The 20942-nt window shown below is 37.1% G+C and overlaps 1 protein-coding gene across 1 annotated transcript in view; it reads left to right on the top strand.

Moving 5' to 3' along the window:
* The window catches only part of LOC150082805 (cilia- and flagella-associated protein 263), a 93699-nt gene extending 73126 nt beyond the window's left edge, over positions 1-20573 (top strand). Inside the window, exons 6-9 of the mRNA XM_090378289.1 lie at positions 1655-1762; positions 2997-3152; positions 18905-18929; positions 20425-20573. Of these exons, the coding sequence (XP_090234415.1) occupies positions 1655-1762; positions 2997-3152; positions 18905-18929; positions 20425-20573 (438 nt within the window). The remainder of the gene's footprint in view (positions 1-1654; positions 1763-2996; positions 3153-18904; positions 18930-20424) is intronic.
* Positions 20574-20942: the final 369 nt, after the last annotated feature.

The following is a 20942-nucleotide window of genomic DNA, read 5'->3' as shown; positions in this document are numbered from 1 at the left end:
TCTCATATTATATGTCTCCTCTCATATTATATGTCTCTAGTAACCTTAGTCTCCTCTAAGGTGCTTAGTTACCAAACTCTGTAGTCATGTATCTGAGTGTTTACTCATGTGGATGCCCTTTTGTTAGTTTCACCTGACATGTTTTCCCATCTTTGAACCCTCAGAGAAGCCCAATGTCTCTTTTTGGTACAACCTCCATATATGAAACACAGCATTTCCAAGTGTAGTCTTACAATTGCCTTGTACATGGGATTATGACTTCCATATGTTGGAAAAATCATCAACAGGGCATCACAGGTCTTCCTTGCTACCTGTCTATACTGCTTGGAGAACTTCTTGTCTGACCAACTTTCCTCCGAAACATATTGATGCAGTTATCACACCCAAAAGTGGGCTAAACATAAAATCTTAATCTTTAAAAAAAAAATCCTTCCCTTGTGACGAATGCTGCTTAATTTCAGGATCATAACCATAAATGTTTCATCATCTCTTATGAAAATTTTTGTTTTCATTGGTGCATTCAAGCAAGTCAGAATTCACCAATAAGCAGTTTTGTATGTTCCTGTGTCAGTGATCATAGAATGGATGTGTCTGGAATAAATGTCATAAGAAATGCCCTCCTCTTCTGCTAGTCTTCTATAATTTTGCACTTCAACTATCATTTTTTTTTTATTGATTTTAAGGTGGGGGATGTCAAAAGCAACAAGCATTATCTGCACTTTAAAAAACGCAGTTGTGTTATACATCTATAACACAGTTGTGTTATAGATGTAACAATGTCTTTAATTTTAATTGCCTCACTGACAAGTTTTGATTGCCGTTTTTCACATAAAATTTAATTGCACATTGTTCTTGCATGTGGTTAAATGAAATTCACCACAAAATTATTTCAAATACTGAGCACTAATGACTAACGTAATGATAGGAGCTGTAACCACAACTATTTATGCAATGCAGCACATCAGGGCTCACCAAAGCAGAGCCTAAATCATTGCAATTCACAATATCCATTGTCTTTTTTTCTTTTTTGTCAGTCTTCATATATACTTCATTGTATAATCTAAATTTTTTTATTATTATTTGTATTTTGCATTTTTAGATTTAATCTAAAATTTTTATATTTTAATCGTAATATAAACCAGTGGTATCTTTAAACTGCATGAGGAAATAAATCTCACCACTTTATTTAAGTTAAATAATAACATGAAATTCTCTTCAAGAATATCATGTTTTGTCATAAAGCTAGTTCCACTAGCTTGCCATTCCCAGCCAGTGTTTCTGGCTTTCCAAAATTGCCGAATATTTTTCCTTTGTTTTAATTTTCTTTTTGAAACATAGCTCACATTTTTTTTATTTTTTATTGATTACATGTGGAAGCGTGCTTGTGTTTAGCACAAATTGACATTTAAACAATCAGTCACTGATATTATGAGTACTTGTTTTACTATATAACCTTCCAAGAAAAATTTCACGTCTGCCTAACTAACTAGTTCAAACTGACTGAAAGGTGGGGGAGGGAGAGAAGAATGCTGTACACTTTGAAACTGTTGTATGTCTATAATACTGTTAATAGAGTATAGACAAAATCCAATGCTGTTGCCTTTTTCCACAATTGTCCCAGCAGTAATTTTTATTTTAACATGTTTTATGATAGAAACAATTAGAGCAAGAGAAGAAAGATATTAGTGATCTCAAGAAACGGATTGATTGGCAGAGCCGGCTGCAGAAAATGGTTGACTCAGAAATGAAAACAATAAGTGAAGTAAGTTTTGGTACATTTACTTTCATTTTAATTTACACAGATTGGCCACTTTATTAGGTACACCTATCCACCTAGTGACTAAATCTCCCCCCCTCCCCCTGCTTCTAGCTCTCAGAACAGACTAGATTTGCTATGGTATGGACTCAATAGCATTGAAAGCATGGAACCGTGATGTTGATCCAATTGCTTTCCATAGTTGTTGCAAATTTAATGGTAGCAGAGCTTTAGTTTGAAGAGCTCATTCCATCTCATCCCACTGAATTGAGATGTGATGGAGACAACAATAGGCTGAATTCACTCACATGTTCTTGGGACCAATTCCATATAATTTGGCCTTGTCACATGGTGCATTATCCTGTTTGGAAGAATTCATCCACAGCTGGGAAGGAATGTGCCACCATTAGACTGCATTAATGACACCCAGCAGGATGGGTCAGTGGACTCATTCTGGTGGCACAAGGCTAGAATTGACTAGGCAACTCTTTTCCAGTCTTTAACTGTCAAGTATAGGTGTTCCTGAGCCCTTAACCATAACTTTTTGTTTTTCATTAACTGGAGTGGAAACGAATTCGGTTGATTTCAATATTATCTCTGTGATGTTCTGAAATACTTATTTTTTACATTTTACTCAGTTGTTTGATTGACGGTAGCCTTTCTGTTACCTTGCATGTCTTATCACCACTTAAATCTCTCATCATGCCCATGTTCACACTGAATTGCACATATACATTATCCCTGCATTTCTGCCCACCTGCTTTATATTGCATGGTACAAGCACACAATTCTGTTAGTGAAGGAGTGCTCCATATCGTGAAGAGTTGGTGTAACTACCCTTCATGAAATATAGGGGTGCTAGCTAATCTTGATACACCCAAAAATTTCTTATTATTATTTTATTTTATTTTTTGGCTGGTGCAGCCTAAGCTGTAGGCTTCCTTGCACCATGTGGCCATTGCTAATACGAAGCTCAGCAGGGTTGTTGCAGTTTCCAAAGATACTTATACATAAGCACACAATCCTGTTGGTAAAGGAGCACTCCATTTTATGAAGAGTATGTGTATTTAATAAAGTGGCCATTCAGTGTATACACCAGTTACAGTTGATTTTGTTTTTTTAACATTCTTGCATGTTACCAAGATACACACAAACATAAAATTACATTTGCATCATTTGTGTATATTTTGTTATTGTACCTTTAATAAACTACTTGAGAACCAGTTTTTGTTTTCCCCAGGAGAAGATGCTGTTAACTGAATATGCAGAGAAGATAGAAAATGATCCAAGGCAAAACCGTATACCAGATGTTTTAGAATATACCAAATTATTAGATGAAGCAAGCAAATTGGAAAATGCTGTAAAAATGTGGGAAAAGAAAGCTGAATTTGCTGAGGTAACATTTTATCTACAAAACTATGAAATACTGGTTATTAAGCTTTTTTTCTTCACTGAAATTTTGTAAAATATGAGATGTGATCAAAAAGTTTCTGGACTGTGTTAAAATTTTTTATTACTTATTGGTTATTTCATTCTGTCACCCATGAAGTAGTCCCCTCAGACCTCATACAGATGATCCAGTAATTCTATCACTACTGAAAGCATTTTCAAGGCACTTGCTTTTATTAAATCCCCTTCTATGTCTTGCAACTTGCTTAAAATGGGAAAGTCATTCTGAAAATGCTAGTTGCATCAATTAATAACACACCCTTTGCTATGGTCAAATATAACAGATCACAAACCACTCTGACATTAAATGTTAAGCAAGAGTGGCAGAAGCAGTGGAAGGAGCTTTAAGCACCTGCAGTAACATACCAGATTATGTTCACTAAATCAGCCCCCCCCCCCCAGTTGGCTGTTTATCAAAGATATGTACTGTCCTGACACTTTTTGATCAGATTTCTAATATGTTTCATAAGTAATAAATCAATATTAGTGTTTATTTTCTCTGAGACCTCAAAAATTTATGCTATGTCCATGTATACAAATACTACTACCAGTATTATTCACCTGACGAAATTTAATACTGGGAGTAACTCAACCATGTCTCATTGCTGAGGCACATATTTGTAAAAGGACAGAATGAATCACAAAAGAGAGCATAAAGATTCTAGAGAATGCATGTGTGTGTATTAAAGTGGTTGGGCTGTTGAAAAACTCTGAATATTTTTTTTTTGTGCCAGACTAGAGAAAAAACAAATTTAAAAAAAATTTTTTTCCCACAATAGTAGGAGACACCAAACACAGTATGAAACTGAAAGTGTGACCTCTATAACATTGGTAGCTGACACCTTGAATGTTCTTATCATTACAAGTACTAGCACCATTATAATGAAAGGTGCACAATCCTATGATTAAAGCTTTCAATGCCAAACAACATTTAGAATGGCATGAAGACTACTGGTTTTAACAACTAAACACAAGGCACCAATTTGTACATCACCTTCTTGTAGTCTGAACAGTGTTTTTCATTTGGAGAATGTCTGGACACACTGGTTTCTGAAAGGGTGCATCATCTATACCTTTGTTTCATAGGATGGTTTAATGCACAATCCAGTTTTGGACCAGGCCTGTTAGTTATTGGACAACAGAGGCCTAGATTATGGGCATCAAATTTTTGCTTTATAAATGGTGATTTTAGATGTTAGTTACCTTGTACGTATATGGGAAATTACTCATGAAAATAAATGTTTCACTATGCTTGTAATTTTTAAATTATAAATGTTACCATGATTCTAAATCATTAAAAATAAATTTCAAAGTAACTACCAGACTACTCAATATGTAAATAAGTTTACTTGCTAGAATGCCTGTATAAAACTCCATTTTTCTCCCCTTTTTTAAAAATTAAACTACTAGAAAACATGTCTTCATTAAGGAATCAGAAAAATGCAGTTTCACATTATCTCTCTAGTCTCGGGATTTCAATATGATCCTCATTCAAAAAAAAGTTGGCTACCACTGTTCTAGATAACTCTGACATAACTGCAAGGAACGTGTTCTCTGCAAGTTTTGTTTAAATAGAACTGCTGAGAGCTCATACCCTGTCATATTGCGGAGATGGGGGGAACCCCTGGTGCCATCACACTTTATCCTGTCATGTTGACAGACAATTTGAATACACCTCCTACCAGCTTTACAGAATTATGCTGAGGAATCATCTGAATGATTATGGTATGGTAAAACGGCGAAGGTAAAGAAAGCCTGCACGAGAAGCACGCAAAAGTTCGATGAAATTTACCGGTAAAAGTACTTTGCTGTAACAGCATTTGTATTGTTGCTTGCTCAGTAAACATACAGTGGGTGTTATCGGTCAGGAGTAGAAATTGAATCCCATGGGAGATTGAAACCCTCCTGAAATGGAGGGGGTAACCTGACCTTTTTTCTTTAGAATCACTGGTGGACTAGTGGATTAACTGTTTATTAAGAGAAAAAAAAAAAAAAAAAAAAAAAGGCAAAGGAAGCCCACATGAGAAGCATGGCAAACTTCGAAAAGGTTTACCGGTGAAACTACATTATGAACGTTTTTTACGACGCCAGAACTTCCAATATGACTCTATTCTTGATTCTAAAGAAAAAAGGTCAGGTTACTCCCCCCCTCCACTTTGGGAGGGTTTCAAGCTCACGTGGGATTCAACTTGTACTCCAGACCGATAACACCCACTGTCTGTTTACCGAGCGAGCAACAATACAAATTCCATTACAGCAAAGTACTTTTAACAGTAAATTTCATCAAACTTTTGCATGCTTCTCATGGAGGCTTTCTTTACCTTAGCCGGTAAAACATTCATTTACCTTTACATTATAAAAAATGTACTAATTGTAAAGTATTTTGATGCTATCAGAAATACTGGAACATCAAGAGACATTCATATAATAAACACAATGTTATATAGTGCAAGCCCACCTTACAAGTTTACCATACAGGCTATGTGCTGTAGCACATATCTTGTATGGCAAACTTCAGTGAAAATATTTTGCTATTCCTTATGCAGGAAATCATACATTCCTCTCCAATTCACCTTAAAGACAATGTTCAATGGGTTTAAGATGTTTCAGATCAGAGCTCTGAGCTGGCAGCCATGTCCTGCTGAAACATGTATCACCCTTCACTATAAAATGTAATCAGTGAAGAAGAAGTTTTAAAGCCACTATGTAGTGGCTTTAAAATCCATTCAATCTACTGGCTACAAAAATTGGTGATCCAACATCATACTATCAAAAGCATTCCCGCACAATTACACTTCTATTATTGTACTTCACAGCTGGGATGATACAGTCTATTTAAAAGCATTCTGTTGTCAGTCTAAGGTAATGATATTCGGGTGACACTCAAGTCAAGTGGACCCAATTTCGGACGGTCTGTGACAGCCAAATCCTCTGCTTGCACTTTCACGATGGTGGGACTGTTAGTAATCCTGGGTATAACCTCCATGCACAAGCACACGGTGGGTGACCACCCAGGTGTGAACCAACGCAAGCAGGGGTCGAGGTGTGGCACCCACACCACATGGAGGAATGCCACCCATCTGTGTTACCAGGCAGTACTAGGGGTAGATGACTCTCATCAACCGGTGCAGTACCACCACTTTGCTTATTGGAGGCTTGAAGTGGTGGAACCCATGTTTAGTCTCCAGAGCTAAGTTCCAGTCAACCCTTCCCCATCATGCAATATGATTGATGACTTTTGAGGTTATGATGAACATCGTGGTGAGATCCAATCTTCCTTACATTTCGAGGGTACAGCTCTAAAACAGTGTTCGTAGGCCAGCCGCTAGTTAGTACACCGGACCGAACCTATTGGTAACTGTAGGAAGCTTCCGGATCAGCTAGTGTATAATCTTGCTACCTCTACTCTGCCAGATAGTGACTGCAGGGAGTCCGAGTAGTGTGTATGCGGGGGGGGGATCGTCGAGGCCACGTTATGTCAAGGATCTGGGTATATTCTTACCATGTGTATGCCATATCCAAAAATTTCATTACTTCATACAGCATGTTCCACCCACTTTTTCTTACTATTGAATACACCACGAATTGTTAAAATAATAGAGTAAGCTTATCTGCGAAAATATCTAAACCTCCCAAACACTTCCTAATTCATTTCACAAATTTTCGTGGTCTCAGTTCCAATCTCAACGATGACCATTTCCACTTGCAGTCTGCCAAACCTCATGTACTTTTTCTGACAGAATCTCAGTTATCTGTTGATTCAACTGCAGTTGCCCAAATTATTCGCTGTATGATTCCTTTCGCCTCAAAGGTGGTACTTGTGCATATGTCCGTTCCGATATTCCCTGTCAGAGACTTGGTAATTTGGAATCTCCTCTTTTCGATCTTCTCTGGCTTAAAATCTCTCTACCTCATTGTGTCAAATTCATCTGTTGTCTCTACCATTCTCCCAACTCCACTAATCACTTGGAGCTCTTTGACTTCCTCTCTTTGCAACTTGACTTTCTCCATTCAACTTTCCTAACAGTGAGGTAATTTCCCTGGTGATTTTAATGTTCACAACTCCAGCTGGCTTCCGTTTTCTAGTCACACCAACCCAGCTGGTCTAGATGCTGAGGCTTTTGCAATTACTAATGACCTTGCACAGATTATTCATTTACCTACAAGAATACTGGACAATCCTAACCATACAGTCAACACGCTTGACCATTTTCTCACAAACAACCCTTCTAACTATGCTGTTGAAGTGAGAGGTCCATTACGCACCTCAAATCACAACTTGGTGATTGTCTCTTCTCCAATGGAGCCTTTATCTCATGGCTATTCCCAACCTCGTATTGTTCGGCATTACAAGAATGCAAAATGGGATGACGTGCGAGATTTCTTTTCTTCTTTTCCTTGGTCGGATTACTGTTTCAAAAACTTCTGTCAATGTTTTCTCAGATCACGTCAGTGAAATAATTCTTGCAGGAATGGAATCCTTTATCCCGCACTCCACTTTAAACTCTCGTCCTTTATCTAAACCTTGGTTTTCCAATAAATGTACTAAGGCTGTTCAAGAGAAGAACATTGCATATCATAATTGGCTTGTTTCTAATTCTTCAGTTTGATTTTCTGCCTACACCAGAGCTTGTAACAATTGTAAACTAGTTATCAATCAGTCCAAACTAGAGTTTGAACAGGCTAAGAGTAGAAAACTTGCTTCTTGCCCTAATGGTAGCCGAGCTTTCTGGTCGTCTCTTCCCAAAGCTATTGGTCGCAACTTTTGCCCATCTCTGTCCAAACCAGATGGTTTTGTTCTCACTTCAGCCAAGGATAAAGCTGACCTGCTAGCATCCCATTTTTCTTCCAACTCATGTATTAATGATCTTGGCAAAACACCTCCCACCATTCCCAACCTACTCCATTCAATGCCTCCTGTGGTCTTGTGTCAAAAGGATGTCAGAAGGATTTTGACGAATCTTGATGCTAAGAAAGCTCCAGGTCCCGATTTTGAGAACAAAACCCACAGGTTTTGTTCTCAAAACCTGTGCTCCTGAACTTACTCCTGTTCTTTGCCGCCTTTTTTCACTTTTTTTCTTATTCCAAAGGTGTTTTTCCTTCTGCTTGGAAATTTGCTCATATCCAGCCAGTTCCTAAAAAGGGTGATAAATCCCTCCCATCCAATTATTGTCCCTTTACAATTACTTCTACTCTTTCTAAAGTAATGGAGAAATCAATTAACCGCCAACTCTTTACCTAGAACCTTTTGTCTGATCAACGATCGCCAATATGGATTCCATCAGTGTCGATCCACTGGTGATATTCTGGCTTATGTTACCCATTTCTGGACTAATTCAATGGAAAAGTTTGGTGAAACACAAGCAGTTGCTCTTGACATCTCAAAGGCTTTCGATCATGTTTGGCATAAAGGTCTTCTAAACAAGCTTCCATCTTATGGTTTGCCAACTGATTTTTGTAATTGGTTATCCAGTTTCTTTCTGATCACTCACTGAGGGTCATGGTAGATGGCTCTCTGTCTTCTAACTTCTCCACTAAAGCTGGTGTCCCCCCCAAGGTTCAGTTCTTTCCCCCACTCTTTTCCTCTTGTATTTTATTGACTGGAAATTCTATCCACAGTTCTGCCGATGATAGCACATTGCTTTCCACTTTCCACTTTGAGAAACCTTGCGCTGCTCAATCAGCTTCAACTTCTCGAAAATCTGCTACCATTTTCTTAAATGCCGATCTCCAGTGGGGCATAGATAACTTAGTTGATTTCAATCCTTCTAAAAATCACTCTTGTCTTATATCTTGCAAATAGGATTCTTCTGCTCCTATGCTTATCTTTGGTTACACTCCGATTTCTAGGCAAAATGATATATCTCTTTTGGGATTACCCTGACTTCTAATTTCTCTTGGCACAAACACATTGGCGCCTCCGTAGCTAGGTGGGCAGGAGTGGCAGTGCGTAGTACACGCTTCTTGATTAGACCGGGGTTTGAGCCCATGACCACCAAATATGGAGGATGCAGAAAGGTCAGGGAATGACCACCGCATATTCCCAGAGCTATTTATTTTTTTATTTTTTTGGTTTTTAGGAGCATTAGCAACTAAGGCCATATTGCTCCGGGATATGCGGTGGTCATTCCCCGACCTTTCCGCATCCTCCGTATTTGGTGGTGACGGGCTCGAACCCCGGTCTAATCAAGAAGTGTGTGCTACGCACTGTTGCTCCTTCCCACCTGGCTACGGAGGCGCCTACCCAGAGCAATATGGCCTTAGTTGCTAATGCTCCTAAAAACCTAAAAAACAACAACTCTGCATCTAAAACACTTGGTTTTCTCTTTCGCTCTCAGCGTTTCTTTTCTTCCAAACAGCTGTTCACTCTGTACAAATCGCAAATTCGCCCTACCATGGAATATTGTTCCCACATTTGGGGTGGTGCCCCAAAACCTCTCTCAAGCTTCTTGATTCCGTTCAGAAGAGGGCAGTTAGGTTAATTAATGATTCATCTCTAACAGTCTCTCCACTCACTGTCTCATCGATGTACTGTTTCTGCTGCATGCCTCTTCTACAGATATTTCCATGGGCATTGTTCTTCTGAATTGGCTTCTATAATTCCCACTCTCTCTTTCAATACAGTCCGAACATGCCACCACCAGCCAACATCCATTTACTGTCCAACTTCAAACTCACTGAACCAACTTTTCATCTTTCTTGTTTATTCATTCAACTGCCGTTTTCTGGAACAACCTTCCTTCCTATGCATTTCCTGAAAATTACAGTCTACAGAAGCTGAAATCCAATTTCAACAAATATCTTCTTTTGTCTTCTCAACCTCCAACCCAAGCACGTTACTAAATACTATAGGTTCTAATACCTCTCGTGTTTGGGATTTACATAAAAAAAAAAGTCACCAGATCCAGATTACTCCATCAGATTGAAGCCGCACACCAAAATTCATCACCTTGGACAATACGTTTCAGTGTCAAGTTTTTGTGGGTACAGCAACACTGATTACTCTTGTGATCTCAATGCAATGCCCTGCATACAGCAGACATGCTGATAGTCTCTCCCCTTCATGACCTCCTGAGTGATTTTGCTATGGCTATAGTGGCAATTTTGTCTCAAAACACATTTGAACATCCTGATGCTTCTATCAAAGTATGCAGTTAGCCACTTCACTGTTTTACTTTTGCATCTCCTTTTGTCTTTCACACAGTGGTGGTATGGAAACTTTAGCTCCTCTGAAATCCATGTAACAGACAATCAATATGACACCCAACTACTTTTTCATTTGAACCTGCTGAGATGAGGTCCACTCCATGTGATTTAACTTGCAACTGAACAATATGCAGTCAGCACTTCAATTTATTCTCATCTGCCATTATCACATCCTCAACATCAGGAGACCCCAAACTTTTTGAAGGGAGGGCCACGTAGGAATATTCAGAGTAGTAGGCAGGCTGGATCCAAAAGGTTGTCTCACACTTTATAATATTTATTTTATTAAGTAGTCAATAGTACATATATATTATACCTAACCTTAAACATGAATAAATTTAAATCAACTTTTCAATAATAATAAATTATTACAAAGACACAATCATTCAAGTTTTTCTTAATGGCAGAAAAGTAGATATGATGAATTATACATAATTTACAAATATTAATGAGAGCAGCATACTTGCTTTTTACTTATTGAAATGATATGTTTGATATTTTCTGTTAATCTTGAGCGATTTTTTAATTTTGTTTTCATCCTTGAAAATACAAATTTGTATCAGCGGGGCACATAAAAATTCTTTGTGGGTCAGATCTGGCCTATGAGCCATAGTTTGGGGACCCCTGCTGTACATCATTAGAATAATTTAGTTACATATGTTCCAATACTTTTAATAACCTAATACAAACCACACTAACCATAGCTGTTTTTTTTTTTGTTTCTTTAGCAAAACCAAAAATTCTATCAAAGGATTACAAGTCACAAGAAATGAGCATTTGGCGCATTTTACAGGAATAAAGAACTATGTTATTCTATTTTTGTTTCTAATAAAAATTTGCATCTGCAAGATAGTGTACATTTATTTTATAAATGTCACATTGAGAACCCATAAAAAAAAAAAAAAACCCTTATTTCTGGGTACTCATTAGAAATACAAGATGCTACTCAAAAGTTATGGAAATGTAAAGACAAAAATTTAACTTACATAACTTTACATTACATATGTCCCCTCTAAGTATTCCACTTGGGGACTTAAATACACTGAACTGTGAAATTAAATTCTGAAATTTTTGTAATACTGCCAGATTACCCTCTGATAATTTTTGATGGTTCTCTAAATTTTTTTAAAATCTTTCCCTTGAGTTTTAATTTTCTTTTAAAACAAGGCATTGTGGGGAGCAGGTCAAGAGAGGGAGACCTCAGTCTTCTTTTTTTTTTAACCAGTGGTTTTGATAAATTAACTTCTCCCAAGCCTTTCTGTAGCATGTCATTTTTTCTAAACATGTTTTACCAAGCTTGAAACAAAATCTATTTTTAATCACTCATTTCAAATAAGAGCACATTTTACACATCTTCACCTAAATAGTTCCACATACGTTATTAATGCATGTGGCTTATGACAAGGAAACTATTGCAAAAGTGCTTTATACACTCTCATCATCAGCTAAAAAATTTGTACTATTATTGTTAGTGTTGGTATGCATCTTGTATTTCTATTCTCATGACCTTTGAATAGCAACTTGTACAACATTCTTTTTAAGAACAGTTTTATTCTGTAATAACTTTAAAGGATCATCATATTTCAGGGTCTTTGCCAGTCTGGCATTTTTGTCATGTAATATTTGTTCTGCCATTAGATGTACACTCAAATAAGGAATTGACAAAAATCTTGTTATTACAGAATAAAACTATTCTTAAGGTACAGAGTGAGCATAATTTAACTCCTACTTGATGGGTCTGTAGCTGGAATGGTTCAACAGAGAACAATGAAATTTGGTTTATGCACAATATGGGGAAGTGAAATTCACAGGAATAAACATTCCAAATGACATCACCAGAGAAAAATTGTAGCCAAGTCGATGTCAAGTGATATGAAAAGTGATAAGGTGAACATAAAGCAAAAATGCATCATGATATGCAAATGAACTTTTATTCGAAAGGAGAGCCTTAAACATGATGCCGGCTCAAACAATGAACTTCTATAAAAAGATTGGGTGTTACTTGTAAAACTGTTATATCAGAACAAAAATAGTGCACCGTGAGGGAGTTTTGACTAATGAGAGATTTGAGAAGAGCTCCACCAATAGGTAATAGTTTAGAAAATAAATCTTAAATTTCTGGATGTCTAGATGTGTGTCATGGACAAAGAAAAAAACCTATTCCTCTACACTCTAAAACATTGTATTCACAAACAAGTCAGGAATGTAGCTGGATCCAGCAGTGCATATGTTACAGTAAAGTGTTTGGATATGACTCACAATCTCTAGTGTTACAAAACACTTTATGGACTAACTAATTGTATCTTTATTCAATGTGGCAATGTGAATACACACAGCTGCAAAATACAGGCAAAGGAAAATCCCTGCATGATACACAAAGTGCCACTGTAGTTATAAAGAATCACACGTATGTTTGTTTTTGGTTTTTATGGTGCAAAAACTACCTTTTTTTTGAAGAAAACACTTGAACAGACAGTGTGACATGTTCTGAGAATGTGTCACTGTTATTCACTTTTTGTCAACTTTGTCATTCCATAACTGATACAATGCAGAAATTTTCAGATTATCATGTTTATTCATGGTGGAGCACCACCAACACAGGAGTTCATTTCAATGACAATACACTGATAAGCCACAATTGTCTGCCAGGGGCAAAGGTTGATGACGTTGTAGAGCGGATATCATCTTTTAAGGGCACAAAAAGTGATATAGTTGTACACGTTGGCACTAATGATATTACGAGTAGGAGACCGGCGGAATTACTTAACAAGTACAGGTCACCGTTGAAAAAAAGCCGTGAATTAGGGTTGAATTTGAAAGTGTCTGCAATTCTGCCCAGACACGATAGGAGGGAGTATATGATGAGAGCCCTGTTGATCAATTCGGCCCTGGAAAGATTGTGCAAGGCTCAAGGGGTAGAATTTTTTTCAGCCTGGTCTGTACCTGTTAACAGGAGACACTACTTCTACAGAGATACACTTAAATAGAAAGGGCGCAAGAATATTTGCTGATGCTATCGAGGCAGTGTTAGGTGGGACAGAAAACTGCTAGTTTGGGGGGATACAAGGACTAATAGATTAACAGTAGCCACTGGCAGAGGCGAAAGTGATTCTTGCACTGCTTCTATTGGAATGAGCCGCAGCCTGGAAAATAAGATGCAGGATATTTCAGAGACTGCTGGGAATCATTGGGGTACAAGTAAACACATGGGTTGTGTTAGGGTAGCTAAGAAAAAGAACAGGTGCATGTATACTTGCGTGTACACCAATGCTAGGAGTTTAGTAAATAAATTTGATGAATTTGAGGTATTGCTCAAAACATCAAAGGCAGATACTGTGATTTCAGAGACGTGGTGTCACACAGATATAAGTAATGCAGAACTGGAATTTGGGGAGTACAATGTCTACAGAAAGGATAGACAGGATAGGAAGGGAGGAGGGGTTATGCTATTAGTAAAGAAACACATAAAATCCAAGGAAGTGAAGCCAGTCAACATCACTGGACAGTGCAGTGTCGAGTCAATTTGGTGTGACATAAGCATTGGGAGATCAAAATTGAGAGTAGGAGCGTGCTATAGGCCTAATGACTCTGATGAGTATAATAAGAAACTGTACAGGGAAATAGAGTGGGCCAGTAAATCAGAGAGTCTTATAATGGGGGATTTTAATTTCCCAGATATTGACTGGAATTTGGGGGCTGGTCACTCACACACTAGCAAGGCTTTTGTGGATTTATTGGATGATTGTTTTCTACATCAGCATGTTCGGGAGGCAACTAGAGGGAGTAATACTCTTGATTTGATTATCAGTAGTGATTCTTCATGCATTAAGAATCTGCAGGTAAATGAACCACCTAGGTGGCAGTGATCACAGTGTGCTGAAGTGGGATTTACTCAAGGAGGTAACTACCATTAGGGGTAAAGGGAAGGGTTATTGCTTTCGTAAAGGTGACTACGATGGACTGAGACAGTATTTAAATTCTGTACAGTGGGACCAACTGATGATGTTACCAACAGAAAATTCAAAATGGGAAGCATTCAAAGAACTTATCTTGGAAGCTACTAGGCTTTACATACCAACTAAGAAATATTGTTCAAGGTTTAGGCCTAAGTGGATGTCAGATGAACTAATGAGACATGGCAGAGAAGAAAAATGCATTGGATACATACAAATTAACACGTGACACAGAAGCCTATGATGGATACAAGTTGATCTGTAACAAAGTTATAAAGGAGGTTAGGCAGGCGAAGGCAGATTACGAGAAATCTTTGGCAAGCGATGCAAAGAAAAACAGCAAAGAGTTCTTTACTTATGTAAACTCTAGAAGGAAGGGAATGAATCAGATTGGTCCACTTGATATCGATGGGTCAACTGTTGATGATCCTGCTCAGGTAGCTAACAAACTAAATGAATATTTTGCATCGACATTCACACATGAGGAGTTATTCAGCAAGGGGAATGCCAGAGGTGTATTCAACTCTGGCAGTAAGCTAGAGAATCTTGTAATAACTGAAAGTAAAGTGGAGGAGAAATTGTTGAAGATAAATACAAGAAAGGCACCTGGGGTGGATGGGATCTATCCAGTTTTATTAAAGGAGGCAGCAAAGGAAGTAAGCAAACCCTTAGCCATAATTATGAGAGCTTCCTTGGACTCAGGGGAAGTACCCATGGACTGGAGATGTGCAAATGTGACCCCAATTCACAAGGGAGGATCAAAGAGCGACACAAGTAATTATAGACCTGTTAGTTTAACTTCTGTTCCCAGAAAATTAATGGTTAAAGAAGCACTGCAGGATTATCTAGACAAGACTTCAGTTATAGCTCAGACACAGCATGGTTTTGTTAAGGGGAAGTCTTGCCTGACCAATTTGATTGGATACTATGATGCAGTCACAAAAGAACTGGATGCAGGGAATAACTTTGATATTATATACTTGTATCTTAGAAAGGCTTTTGATACTGTTGCACAAATTTGAGCAGTGTGGCATTGGAGGCAAATTGCTGCTACGGATAAAGGGGTGGTTGAGGGAGAGAAGACAGAGAGTGGTAATCAATGGACACTGCTCACTGTGGACTAATGTTATTAGTGGAGTCCCTCAGGGTTCAGTATTGTTTTCTGTATTTATAAATGATATTGATGATGGTATATCAAGCTTAATGTCCAAGTTTGCAGACGATACGAAGGTTGGCAGGGTTGTCAAGGACACTACTGACACTATGCTACTGCAACAAGATCTGGAAAGGTTGAGCAGATGGGCTGAGAGGTGGCAAATGAAGTTTAACATTGACAAATGTAAAGTACTACATATGGGAAACAGCAACTCCAGAGCAACGTATCCACTCTGTGGTACTACACTGACAGTGGTAGAGAATGAAAGGGACTTGGGGGTGGTTGTGCAGGCAGATATGAAGTTTTCTGAGCAGTGCAGATGGGCTGCAAGAGTAGCTCATGGTGTATTGTCGATGATACATAGGAATTTTTCTAGCAGGGTTAAGGAGGTGATTATTCCCTTGTATAAGGCAATGGTCAGGCCACACTTAGAGTACTGTATACAGGTCTGGAGGCCTCATTTCAAGAAGGATGTAGAGCTGCTGGAACGAGTACAGAGAAGGGCAACAAGATTAGTGAACGGAACAAAGGGGTGCTCTTACGAAGAAAGGATTAACTTTTGCAAATTACAGTGTCTGGAGACTAGGCACCAGCGAGGTGATCTGATAGAGGTGTACAAAGCCTTGAATGGTTTGAGCATGCTCAATGCCGATGGGATTCTTCCTCTTGCTCAGAATAATCACCTGAGAGGGCATAAATTCAAATTGAGGAAAGACAGATGTAGGATAGATGTGCGGAAATTTGCCTTTAGCCAGCGGGTGGTTGGTTGGTGGAACAGACTTCCATCCCTTGTCATGGAAGTTGATAGCATAAATAAGTTTAAGGCTCAGCTGGACAGGTATTTCGAACGAACAGAGTGGTGAAGTGAAAGTGGTTATTTTTTATTTATTTATTTTTTTGGCTGATGCTGCATAAGCTTGCTTTCTTGCATCAAATGCCTCTACTAATGCTAATGCTAATTGTGGTACTAGACAACCACAGTGTTCACCAGATTCGATCCTGTGTAACTTTTGGCTCTGAATAAAGAATAATATTTATCTCACAGACATTTGTGGATTGGATTTGAGATGATAGAATTATGCAGCATTTAAGCAACATCACATCACATGTAGCTGTCAAAAATTACTATTTTCTGCCATCATGTTTGTTGAAAATGATATACATGTGGAGAACCTTAAAAAAACATGATGCTGGCACCACATTTTTCTTGAAAGAAAAGTGAATAAGAAATAATTTGGAAGGGAGAATCTTCATAATCTGTATGGTGTATATTCCAAATTTCATTGTTATCTGACAAACTGTTCTAGCTATAGACCCATGGGTGTAGGTAAACTTAAATTACACGACCTGTGTATTGCAGTGCCTGTGTGCATGCTTCAAGCACACAAGCACTGCAATACACATACAGGCTGCCTGTGTGCATACTTCAAGCTGAATTTCACTCCTCACAAAGCTGTATAGTCATTTAGTGCTATTTATTTTCAAATTGCCAGAACACCTATCTTAAGTGAAAAAGGAAAAATCTGGACGTTATCAGTGGATTTGATCTGCTAAGTGAACTTTCAGCATTCTGAAAGTCTAAACACATCAAAGTTTTGTAAGCAACACAGTTCAAGCTGGATCAGTTTTTGCAAGCAGCACAGTTTTGTATGGTATTTTCATGGTACCTCAACATTGCTCTGTACAGTGCCAACTGTCAAAAATAAAAATTATATATATATATATAAAACCTTTACACTTCAAATATACACATTCTTGTTTGGTACACGAGATTTAATCTAATCTAAAAATATATATATATAAAAAAAAAAACCCTTTAAGTAATATGCACTAGACCAAAACAGAACAAAATAATAAATATCAAAAAGGATGAAAAAAATATTTTTTATACCCCATATGGCCACCACAGAGCCAGAGGAATACATTTTTGTGTCAGCATAAAGGTTCAGTCTTGCAGTGTACGTTCCAGCATAAATTAAACCTTGTTATTATCTTTAAACTCTGTTTTATTCCATCACATTTCATAATATCATTATGAAGGTAAAATAAAACAATATTTTCTACCATTTTGTAGATACTGTTAATACCTCAAGGTTAATATTCTTGTATGTTACTTCAATAATTAAAGTAACAAAATTTGTTAGAATAATAAAATAATTATAAAAGAGTAGTAGTCATTGATTATTGAAACTGGTAGTACAAAATAAGAAAAAAAAAAAAAAAAAAAATGGAAAAGAAATTTAGTTGCTACAAAAATTTGTTGCAAATAAACTGTTGCATACAAAAATCCATTTTACAGCCCTTGTTTTATTTCAAATGTATTGTTTTTAATTAAATTGCCAATGTTATTTATAAGTTTTTTCATATGACATCATGCCCAAAATCCCTTAGTATTTTCTTCCTTCATTTCTTAGAAAAATATTTAGGTCATTATCAAATATCAAAAAACACAATTCTGCTTCAGAATTGTGTTATTAAAGAAACTTCAAAGTTACTTGGAAAGAATATATCACCACTTTGCTTATTGGAGGCTTGAAGTGGTGAAACCCATGTTTAGTCTCTAGAGCAAAGTTTCCGGCATTCCCCCCCCCCCATACTTCTCCTTCAACCCATGCACAGTACTAAGTACTATACCTCTCGTGTTTGGGGTTTTCATAATAAAAAAAAAAAGCATATTTATGGTATGTAAATTATATTCTTAATTCAGTAATAGAAATAGTACTACACCAGAATCTCCTTAATTTTCCTCCTTCATAAAACAGTTCACCTTTCCAAAAAAAAAAGTTTTATTCAGATATCTTTTTTTTCCCCTTCTGTGCAATCCATGTCTGAGACTGACTAATTCTATAATATGACAGCAATAAATAATAAATTTTGATTTTTTTTTATGCTAACATGGAGTACAACACAACATTGTAAATGCAACAGTGCATTTCCCGTCATGAGAATTTTTCTGATTGGGCAATAGCAAACTGATATCCTGACCTGAGATGAAAACAGCTGTGGATGCTTTACTCACCTGATCTTCATGCCTGACAATTAGGTGAGCAGATCCATATCGCCAATTTTAAAAATTGACAGCTCTTAACAGAGATCCAGCTTCGGCTGGAATGCTCCAGCAAATTAATTAAAACTAATTAATATAAGCCATATACTGCAGCATCTAATTTACATGTGTTGCTATCATGAAATGTAATATTTTAAGTTTTTTGCTTATATATCTTAAGTCCTTTGCTTTTTTTTTTTTCTCCTGTTTAAGGTAATATTGGCTAATGCAAAAGCCAATACTCAGACCATAGTCTGGTTAAAATTTTACTTACAAAAATCACATATATAAATATGCATATCAAAACATATGAAATCTATATGTTTTTATATCTAAAGTTGGCACGTGGTCATGATAATGAGGGTAAATATGAGCAAAAAAAAAAAATAATAATAAATAAATTTGGTTAAAAACCAGAAGAAAATCAAATTTATTAGAAAGACAAAGACACCCAATTACTGGAAACACTGGCAGATGATATTAAGTGACAAAGCAATTAAAGCAACGAGGCATCAGTTTATCAGGTGCCTCCGTAACCAGGTGGGCAGGAGCAGCAGTGCGTAGCACATGCTTCTTGATTAGCCTGGGGTTCGAGCCCATGACCACCAAAATATGGAGGATGCGGAAAGGTCAGGGAATGACCACCGCATATCCCTGGAGCAATATGGCCTTAGTTGCTAATGCTCATAAAAACCAAAACAACAACATTAGTTTATCATGTCTGTAATAGTATGTATTCTTTGGCTGGTTTGCCTATTTGCCAGGTGAAAAAAAACCCACTTTCTGAGAAATAAAACCACAACTCTCAAGCAGAGACCAATTTGGCCACATTTCGGGGAAAAAAAAAAACCTATAAAAGTACTTCCTACAGGGAGGTGTGCAAATATCCTGAAATAATCTGTATAAAGTTCAGGAGCTAAATGTAGAAATATGAACTGCAGAGACAGCATGAATGAACATGTAATGAGAGGGATTCTGTTGTGGGGTTTAGGTATATCAGCGCCTCGGGCCACATTGCGCTATATATCACTACTTTGGAAGAAAACTGGCACAACTCAAAAATTTGCGATTTTTATTTTGCATGAAACAATGCAAAAGTGTTATATTTTTATATGGAAGAGTGTCACAAAGTTAACTCGCACATTCAGCCACCAGGTGGCAGTTATGTCAGTTTCGAAATACAGAAACTCAACCTTTCGCGGCAACACTGTCACATTTTGAGAAGTGCCCATTTCTCGTTTGTTTTTGCAATAAAAACGTCATATTTAGAATTGTGTCAGTGTTCCTTATAAAAAAGTAAGTAAATGACCTATTTTTATTTGATCAATACCGCATTATTTTGAGATATTCCAGAGTTTTGTTTAAAAATTAAGGTTAGATTTTATTTGGTTTACTGTTTTATATTGATGTGTCATTCTTCTGCAAAATTAATGATAAGAATCATTGTAGTGGAGGTCCTTGACGTAATATTTTGACTTGTGCCACCCTTGAACAAACAAACAAACAAACAAAAAAAAAAAACCTCTGCAATAATTGAACATAATTATTGTTATAATCCTATTTGTCTGTTTTAGTTGCAACAATGCTGCCTGGCTCGAGAGGTAGGCTGATTTTGAAATTAGCTGCAAAGCAAAATGAAAAAATGCTCCTATTTGGCAAACACAAAACACCATTGAAGATGATGTGCAGCACAGTGGCTTTTCTGAAAAAGGTTAGTTTTTGGATGTTTATTTATTATAATATAGTTTTGCATATTGTCGTCAAATGTAAATCAATGTCAAAAGAGGGTATGGGTCAGAAATACTGGTTTTATTTCCTAAATATGCATAATTTAAGCCTTTATTTTTCTTTGTTACAGATTATTCAACGTGTAATAAAAACACAGATGATTTTCAATTCAAGTCTCCAGGCACGAGTGATCACAATATCCCATCCAGTAATGCTGTAGATTTAGATGAAATGACGAATGAAAATGCTGATGGTGACTCCGCTTTTTTTAAAGAGTGATGTACAGAGCAGTGTTCGCAATGCTTTTGATTCCGACGATACAGACACTGACCCTGATTTTACTGACTCTTCTTCAAGTGAATCATTTGAAATCTCCAGTTCGGATTCTAAATTCCGATGAAGGAAAAGTTGATTCTAACAAGCCTGCAACAAGAAAAGTTTCATTCCTGTGCAATGTGGAGAACAAAAGTCAAACATTCAGAAATGGAAAAAGAATACAAGCAAACTTCTAAGGAATAGCAGTAAAAGTTACCAGTCTACAAAGAAAATTAAAAATGATGATGAAACAACTGAAAGGGTAATGGTAACAAGAGATGCTCGAAGATTGTTGCCCCCATGTGGTGAAAAGTGTAGGCTGAAATGTTTCAA

The sequence above is a fragment of the Mastigoproctus giganteus genome, chromosome 7, assembly GCF_048544385.1.
Source record: "Mastigoproctus giganteus isolate SK-2022 chromosome 7, ASM4854438v1, whole genome shotgun sequence".
NCBI lineage: Eukaryota > Metazoa > Arthropoda > Arachnida > Uropygi > Thelyphonidae > Mastigoproctus > Mastigoproctus giganteus.
This window is presented reverse-complemented; position numbering and strand designations above follow the sequence as displayed.